The sequence below is a fragment of the Phascolarctos cinereus genome, unplaced genomic scaffold, assembly GCF_003287225.1.
Source record: "Phascolarctos cinereus isolate Bilbo 61053 unplaced genomic scaffold, phaCin_HiC Scaffold_726;HRSCAF=1367, whole genome shotgun sequence".
NCBI classification, from domain to species: Eukaryota; Metazoa; Chordata; class Mammalia; order Diprotodontia; family Phascolarctidae; genus Phascolarctos; species Phascolarctos cinereus.
The window spans coordinates 406,082,713-406,091,280 of NW_027556098.1; the positions used below are offsets into that span (position 1 = coordinate 406,082,713).

Genomic DNA, 8,568 nt, shown 5'->3' on the forward strand with positions numbered 1-8,568 from the left:
ATGCTTCCCCTGAGCAGGCTGTAAGATTCCCCGAACAGGGACAGTCACTTTTCTGTCTTGGCTCGGCTGCTCCCAGTCTAAGGCCTGACACCACCCCGCCCCAGCTTAATAAATGAATGAGCTGAAAAGCAGGTTGAGGAGTTCGGATTTGAGTGATAATTAATGGACTAGGAGAGCCAGGTAGAATCTTGAGCAACGAGGGACTTAGGCAGTTTACCGATCATGGCTCCCCGAAGCCTGTGCGTTGGCCAGGGGGACCGACAGTAAGTGGCAAAGAGCACCTGGCCTGCTGCAATAGTCCTGCAACTGGAGGTGATGAGACCTGGATTAGGGTGGGGGCGGTGGAGACCGAGACATCCCGAGGTCAATCTGAGTCCCTGCTGGGAGAGTTCAGATTCAGAAGGTGGAGAGCAGAGCCGGAGGGTTATTGTCAAAAATTGCTCCCAGGTTATAGGCCTGAAGCCGGGAAAAGGAGGTAGCTCGGTTTTCCTAAAAGCCAGGCGTTTCTACCTCCCCTCTCCCTCAGACAACCAATCAGTAAGCGTTTATCGAGTGCCTACTTTGTGCCTACCCGATTTATGTGAGGAGATAAAGATACCAAAGCAAAGCTGGGATGGGTTCTATTGCTTGAAGAGGTTAGTACAGAGTGGAAGGACTAAATAGCCCCTTTGGGGAAACCTTGGCTTGCTCACCAAGAACATGCCCTTCACAGCCTGTCCAAGGCCTCTGCCGGTGCCAGGCGCCGAGGGTGAGCTGGACTGGCCAGATCTAGGAGCCTTCCCCGCCCAGGCCTCTCGGGAGAAGAAAACAGAGCCAGCCGAGCAGCTCTCTCTCCCTGGCCCCGCGCCCAGCCCTCGGGCGGTGGGTCCAGCAGGCGCACCCGCCAGGCGAGCCGCACGCAGGCAGGCTGGGTGGATGGGTAGTAGGTGGGAAAGGGAAGGAGAGGGAGGGAGCGGCGCGTCGGGGAACCGCTCCGCCTCCCTCCCTTCCTCCCTCCCCCGTGCACCATCCCGGGGAGGCGGCCGCCTGCCTCCAGCGCCCCGGGCCCTTCCTTTTGTCCGCTGTCCCCGACCTCCGGCTGCACGGGGGGAGGGGGGGAGGCCAGCGCGTGACTGACAGCTCGCGGGGGCGGCGGCCAATCGCGGGCCGGCCTGGGGCTCCCGGGAGGCGAGGCGGGCCGCCCATTGGCTGGCGCGAGTGTGGGAAAGAATGCAGAACGGGTTTCACACGAATGGGTGGCGGCGGTGACGGCGCGGGCATAAATAGAAGCGGCGGCGGCGGGAGCGGGCGCAGCGCGGCGGAGCGCGGCACGAATCTGACGGCTCCTTAGCTCACTGCTCTGGCCAAAGAGCGGGGAGGGAGGCGACGGGGAAACACACACGCCAGGCAGGGAGGGCGCGCAGAAATTGGCACGCACGTAGTCCTGCCGGTCCAGAGGCAAGGATAGAGACCTGGCACACGAGTCTCTACAAATTCCCCTTCAGCTAGGTCTGCCCTTATTCCTCTCTCCCACTGCCGCAAGTTTCAAGCAGCCTTCGCTGGCAATCCGGACCCGGGCCGTCCTCACCCCCCACCCACTAGGCACTAGGTGTGTTCGGAAACCTTGGGCAGAACCCAACCACAATTTTTTCTTGCTTACGATGCCGGCGGACACCCTGGAGAAGCCGAGGGCCTCTCCTCTGGCTGGAGCGCCGGCCAGCGCCAGCCAGACGCCAGACAAACCCAAGAGCGCGAGCGAACACCGCAAGGTAAGGGCTGTGGTTGCAGACCGGAGGGCGATTCTGGAACTGTTCCCCCGGGGGGGGGAGTTCCGGGGCCGGTTGTGCAAAGAGATGCTCAGCCCCGAAACCGGCCATGGATTGATCCCATCCTTCTCTTTTGCTCTGCAGTCGTCCAAGCCCATAATGGAGAAGCGGCGAAGAGCTCGGATCAATGAGAGTTTGGGCCAGCTTAAGACCCTTATCCTGGACGCACTAAAGAAAGATGTAAGTGTGAAGGCGCGAGCCAGGAGTGGGGGGGAGGGGGTCGAAGGGGAGGGGGAAAGGGAGACGACTTGGGTTGTCTGTTAGAGCACGGCCTCATCTGCATACCCTGTGTTCCCCAGAGCTCCCGCCACTCGAAGCTGGAGAAGGCAGACATCCTAGAAATGACTGTCAAGCATCTGCGGAGCCTGCAGAGGGTCCAAGTGACAGGTAAGCCTGCCCCTTGTGTATGTGTGGGACCAGGGAGTGTGAAGTCGGGGTGACTGAGCCTTGCTGCCCGCCACGAGTTCCCCCCTAATCTCGACTACTATCTGTTCCTAGCTGCCCTCAGCGGTGACCCGAGCGTCCTAGGCAAATACCGCGCCGGCTTCAACGAATGCATGAACGAGGTGACCCGCTTCTTGTCCTCCTGCGACGGGGTCACTTCGGACGTGCGCTCTCGCCTCCTGAGCCACCTTGCCGCCTGCCTTAACCAGCTCGGACCCGTGCGATACACGCCTCCCGGAGTTGGTCAGCCCTCACATCTGTCTCAACCGCTGCACGTCCAGCTTCCCGGAACCGCGGCTACCGCTTCTGCCCAGTGCAAAATGAGCCCGGCTGGTGCCTTGTCGCCCAAAGTGTACGGCGGCTTCCACCTGGTGCCGGCCCACGACGGCCAGGCTGTAGCTTTCCTCATCCCCAACCCCGCCTTCGGGCCTGCCCCAGGCTCGCTGCTCCCGACCTACCCCAGCGCTGCAGCGGCTGGGGGAGGTCCAGCCACGGGGGCAGCGCTGGCAGGCGCCCCTCCTCCCCCTGCAGCCGGTGGCGCCACCAGCTCGCCGGTGCACGGCCTCACCTCCCTGGGAGGCAGTGGGCCCAGGGCGGGCAGCCCCGCGGAGGACAGATGTGAACCTGTCTGGAGGCCGTGGTGAGCCGCCGCAGCCGCTGTCAAACCTCTCTTGCTCAGACTTTGCCGGGGAGGAAGAGGTGCCGCAACCCCCAGGCCCGCCCTTTCTCGGAGGGAAGCCTCTCTTGTCCAGTTAGTTCCGTTTTATGGGACGCTCGAGTGTGTCGGGCAGACGAGACTTATTTATTTCCACAGGCTGGAGTTACGCGTCGTCGAGTCGTGACTTGTTCTTGGTGTCAATGTTTTTTACATAAATGCCTTCTTGGAAACTGAAAAGGTCCCTCGTTTTTGTAGCTGCCGCCGCTGACCTCAGACCCCCAGCTAGCAACATGTAGCTCGGAGGTCTGGGTCTTCATTTGGTCGGGTCTGCCTCGGGGTTCCAGCTGCAGCCTGAGTTCCTGTGAAACAGCCCCTAATTAGGGCCGGGGTGGGGGTGGTGGGAGATGGTGACAAAGGGAGAAGAGGGGAAGCAACTTTCTGGGATCGCCTGGCTTAACTTCTTCCCGCCACCTCTTCCTTGCCCCGCCCCTTACCCGCCTCTAGAAAGAGTGGGATTGGTGCAGAGAAGTGCCCCTTGCTTCCCTCACCCACCCCTTCTCAGTGGGATCCCGAGGAGGGCCCACTGAAAGATGGTGGAGGGGTGGAAAATGTGAAAGCCCGGTTTTGCATCCCTTTAAAAAATAAAAGAGACGGCAGCATTATCTTTAATCCTAAAGTAGCTTCCCGCTTTAAAAAGCAAATTAATGCTCTTAACTGGGGGGTTGGATCTCTTCCGGCACCATTGATCCATTTCCACGGCTTAACTGCTGGCCTTGGATGGTCCCAAGTTCGCTGGGTTGGAGGGGGAGGGGCACTTAGCTTGCTTCATCCTAGGCTTCCACTTCATCACCCTTCCCAGGACGGAAGGAAAAGTTGTAGGCTATAAAGCAGTGATTTGGCCAAGGTCAATAAACCAGACTCAGAGCTCCTTCAGATCCAGCGCCAACCACACATACGCAGTGCCTATGATCTCCGATGACCTCAGCCTAATCTTGCCTGGGAAAGTCCAGGACTGAAAAACAGGGCAGGCTCATATCATCTCCTTAAGAGCTCCCAGAGCCAGAGCCCTTTGACTGCCCTAAGAGATACTATCCCTCTGGGGTCCTTCCTCACTTGCTCACCAGTGAAGAACTGGTTGGAAGGCTAGATAAGAGAAAGTCTCCCGCAAGAGCGAATGAAAAGGGGATAGAGCAGGGCAAGGTATATCCCGGGCATCCTGGGATTCCAGTAGACAAGATCACTAGACCATACACTAGGAGTGGAGGAAATTCAGGACCCTGGGGCTATGAGGTCAGCTGTCTCCGTAGGGCAGGGGTGGAACCCTACCATCCAGGGATCTAGATAGGCTGGGTTTCTTAGGCTCCGGAATGCAAACACCTGACCCCATGTCTCCCCTGTGGGGCTACCCTGTACTGGGGGTGGGAGTGGGGGAGGAGTTTCCAGGTTCACCCTGGCCTCACACAGAGCCTCCCCGTTTGCCCCATCCCCCACCACCACCAGCCTGACCTGACCTACCTACCTGAAGAGGAAAAGAAATGTTAGACCCAGAGAGGTGGAGGTGAAGACTGGCCCAGGCTCTCTCTGCGGGTGGGAAATCCCCCCCCCCCCCCGCTAGAATCCCATTTCCCTACCCCCAGGAGCTTAGCTCCCAGGCTGTTTTCTGGCTCAGCTAAGGAAGAGTTTGCTTAGGCTGAGGCAAATAACACCAGATTTAAAACCCAGATGTGCCTCCATATACCGGTGAGCCATGACTGCACTTTTTGTATGTATATAGGCTTGTGTTCTTCTGGATAGCATTGGTCTATAGAAGTACGTTCATAATAACTGATAATTCTATAAATTGCGAGCTGGAACAAGTAAGGCAACTAAGGCCCAGAGTGGTGCCATAAATAGCAGAAGTGAGATTTGAACCCAGGTCCTCTGAGTCCAGGGTGCATCCCCACACCCTTTGTAGAGTTTGTAAAATGATTTACAGGTCATCTCATTTAAGGATCCCTGTGAGGTAGGTGCTATTTTACAGATGAGAAAACTGAGTCACAAAGGGGCTAAGTGACTGGCCTCTGGGTCACAACAATAAAGTGCCACAGGTGGGATTCATTTCTCTAAATCCAGGACACTCTCCACTTTGCCACCCTGTGAGAGAGATGGACAAGAGACACACAGAGAGAAACAGAGTAAGACAACTGCTGTTGAGGAGGGGGTGTAATTCTTTCCCCTTTCCCCTCCCCTCCTACTAGGGTTCTTTAGTTTCATTGCCCTAGGCACTCCTATCACCAGTACTCTAATCTTCACTGCTCTTAGGCTGAGAATCAAGTAAAGTCTACACCAGTGATGTCAAACTCAAATAAAAGTTGTTACTCAGGCTTGTCCCACCCTCTAGGACCCCCTGGACCATAGCCTGCCAATACCATCCATAGGATTTGCTATTTCCTTCTCCAGTGGATTAAGGCAAATGGGTTAAGTGACTCACCCAGGGTCACACAACTGGTATCTGAGATCAAATTTGAACTCACTGAGCCACCCAGCTGCCCTGAAATTGAAATAGGAGCTGTTAAGCCATATGAAAAGATCACTGAGGGTCACATATTGACTCAGAAAACTGAATATTAATATTATGTACATTCTATTGTGTTTCTATTTATTTTGTTCAACATTTCCCAGTTATATATTAATGCAGCTAAGTGTGCATGACCCTTCTGGTCTATACAATACAAAGGAAAGAATCTATTGACAAAGGTCAATAGCTACTAGGCAGATCAGAAGAGAAATAGACTGTGGTCTACATGGGCTGGCCTTGCTGTCACCTCTCAGGTCCCTCCTCCCAGTGACCCATAACCTCTCAGGTGCTTCCCTAGGTAATCCCTTCCTTCCCTGGTCCAAGGGTCAGTTGTCTTCATCCAGGGATTCTTAATTTGGAGTCTCCGTTCCTATGATTAGATTTCAGAGGGGATCCAAGAACTTGATTGGAGAGGTGGGGGTAGGAATTACATCTTTCAGTATAATTGGCTTCCTATATGTCCCTCGGTTTCTCCAGACTGCCTATGGGTCTATGACTACCACACACACACAAAAAAATTTAAGAACCTTTATTCCTTTTCCAAGGAAGTGCAGAAGGAAGATGGAAGGGATAGAGGTAACCTCAGAAACACCAGCCTGGGGTCAGGCTGGTAAATTTCCTTCCTTATTTGCAAGGTTCTATTCCTGGAAGCTCTCTATGGGGACTAAAGCCACTCCAGCCCCAGGGTCCTCTGGGAGAAGAACATTCTGAGATGAGGGTATTCTGGGTTCTCCTGAAGAGGCAGAATTAGGGAGTTGTGGCCCAGCCTGGGTGGTGAGACAACTCACACAGCCCAATGGATAACCTAAACATTAGCTGTCATACCTTGGGAATGGGAAGGGGAGTGCTTTGCTCTCTTGCCAGTAGTCAGAGTGAGGAATCACCCTGCTATGACATAGAGAAGGGCGGTATTTCTGAGGAAATAATTCAACAGTAAGAAACAGCTGCTCCAGGCTGGGTGTGGGGTGGGTATTTCTCAGGAGCAGCTGAGGCCCCCAGGGATAAAGGTTGGGGGGAGGAGGGTGGTGCTGAGTGAGGAAGACAGGTGAGAAATCTGCTTTAGTGTACAGAGATTTCCCCCTCCCCTCATGGTGAGACTCAATCCTTGCCCGCCTATATTTAACTCTGTGTCTAGGGGACTGGTTTCCAGTTTCACTGGGAAAGCTGTTTCCCTGTCTCCTGGTCTAGACACAGAGATAAAGAAACAAAAATCCAAACTGGGGAGTTGAGGGGAAACTGAGGTCATTGAGGGTAAGGGAGTGGAACCCCAAAGTACAGGAGGCAGGCCCCTGAGATCCTCACTGGTGTGGTGGAAGGAGGTAACCACTCCCCCAACCCGACTCTCCCCACCAAAAAAAAAGAAGTTATAAGAGCCAGTCTCACTTCTGGAAGAGAGACCCTGATGCCCTTGGACACCACACATGGCAACATCCGGGAGCCCTGCCCCACCCCCTTTCACCTCGCTCCAGGATACCACAAAGCAGGAGAGTAGCGTCCTGCTCCATTTCTCTTGGCCCATGGGCTGTGCTGGACCAGACTTCTGGCTAGAGATGCTGCTGTCTCTGCCTGCACTTCAGATACAAATTTTGTTAAGGGTGAGGAGCAGGAGCGAGCAATCAGCCCAGGTTCTCTCTAGAGCCAATAAGGCAGAAGGCCTAGAACTGTCCCTATCAGAATGAAAGGAAGTTCTTTTTGTGTCTGTATTCCCAGCACTCAGCACTATAGTAGTATGGCATAGGCTACTATCCTATACTACAGCGTGTATATCTGTGTGTGTGTGTGTGTGTGTATACATATTTATACTAACAGACTATAGACTATAGTAGAGTAGTATAACATATGCTACTATCCTATACTATAGCGTATATATATGCGTGTGTGTATATGTATATATTTATACTAACAGATTATAGACTATAGTATAGTAGGATAGCATATAATTGGTTGGTTATTTCCCTTTGCTCTCGAAGAGAACCAAGATGATATCACCATGCTAAAGTTGAGTTACCGTTTGTCTGACTGTGGCTGATCTGACCAACTTGAACTTGGAATTCTCAACCCCAGGATGGGCACAAATAGTTCATGTGAACATTTGGGGTAGAGTCTCTAAAGCTGTGCATCTCAAATTTTTTTTGACAGGAGGCATTTAATAAAGGCTTTCTGATGGAAAGAAATCTAGAATGAGGACTACAAGGGACCTTATGGGTCATCGTCTATTCCAATTGACTTTTCTTTTTTAATAGATGAGGAAATTGAGGCAAAGAGAGGTTAAGTGACTTATTCAGTGTCACAGGTAGTGAGTGGCCCTGCTAGGCTATGAATCCAAATCCAAGGCTCTCGGCCGTATCCCCTCCTGCCTTCCAGAATCTGCTTTCCCCTAATAAGCGAAACCAGCCATCTTCACCCTCATCTATCCACTCTCTGATTCCCTAAAGCTGACCAAGCTAACTGTGGACTGGCAGCATTGGCCCATTTCACAGGAGAGGTAACTAAGGCTAGAAAAGAAGTCAGGAGTTTTACCAGTCCAGTGATGCCCAAACAAATTCCAAGGCAAGAGAAACAGGGCCCGCTGATTTCCTTTTGGCTAACAAACAAGTGGAGTAATTTGTGAGGAGCAGAGGTCCCCAGACCCTCTCCACTCTAGGGCAGAAGTTCCTCATATATTTCCATTCACTCCCTGGAAAAAGGGATAGGGGAACTAATCCTTAGAATGACCTTGGAAAGCTCCTGACACATAACTGGTTAATGGGGACCAAGGGGCACAGGACAGGTAACTGAGACAGCTGAGAGATTCCTGGTCCCTGGGGGAGCAGCCTGAGAGATGACCAGATAACCAGGGAAAGGGTCCTGAGGGGTAACTGGAGGCAAGGGCCTAAAGAGTTGCTGCAATCAGTGGTCAAGGGGGACCCTGAAAGAAAACTGGAGGAAGGAGCCCTGAGAAGTCATTGGCCACTGGTGGGAGGGGCCTGAGAGGTCACTGGTCACTGGTGGGAGGGGCCTGAGAAGTCATTGGTCACTGGTGGGAGGGGCCTGAGAGGTCATTGGTCACTGGTGGGAGGGGCCTGAGAGGTCATTGGTCACTGGTGGGAAGGGCTGAGAGGTCA

At 53.6% G+C, this 8,568-nt stretch overlaps 1 protein-coding gene across 2 annotated transcripts; it reads left to right on the top strand.

The window, feature by feature from the left end:
- Positions 1-1,292: 1,292 nt before the first annotated feature.
- HES4 (hes family bHLH transcription factor 4) lies at positions 1,293-3,144 on the top strand. Of its 2 annotated transcripts, XM_020976781.1 has the most exons (4): positions 1,297-1,748; positions 1,890-1,985; positions 2,105-2,192; positions 2,304-3,144. In XM_020976781.1, the coding sequence occupies exons 1-4, from the start codon at positions 1,641-1,643 to the stop codon at positions 2,891-2,893; spliced, it is 882 nt and encodes a 293-aa protein (XP_020832440.1). In that variant the 5' UTR covers positions 1,297-1,640; the 3' UTR covers positions 2,894-3,144. The 2 variants fall into 2 exon arrangements, with proteins under 2 accessions (XP_020832437.1, XP_020832440.1); XM_020976778.1 differs by having other exon boundaries at positions 1,293-1,985.
- The last annotated feature ends 5,424 nt before the right edge of the window (positions 3,145-8,568 follow it).

What these genes read in the sequence shown, in the direction of transcription:
- HES4 (XM_020976778.1), top strand. Translation starts at nt 1,641, where the DNA reads ATGCCGGCGGACACCCTGGAGAAGCCGAGGGCCTCTCCTCTGGCTGGA. An exon ending in TGGACGCACTAAAGAAAGAT is followed by an intron (nt 1,986 to 2,104) that starts GTAAGTGTGAAG and finishes TGTGTTCCCCAG; the next exon opens with AGCTCCCGCCACTCGAAGCT. An exon ending in GCAGAGGGTCCAAGTGACAG is followed by an intron (nt 2,193 to 2,303) that starts GTAAGCCTGCCC and finishes ATCTGTTCCTAG; the next exon opens with CTGCCCTCAGCGGTGACCCG.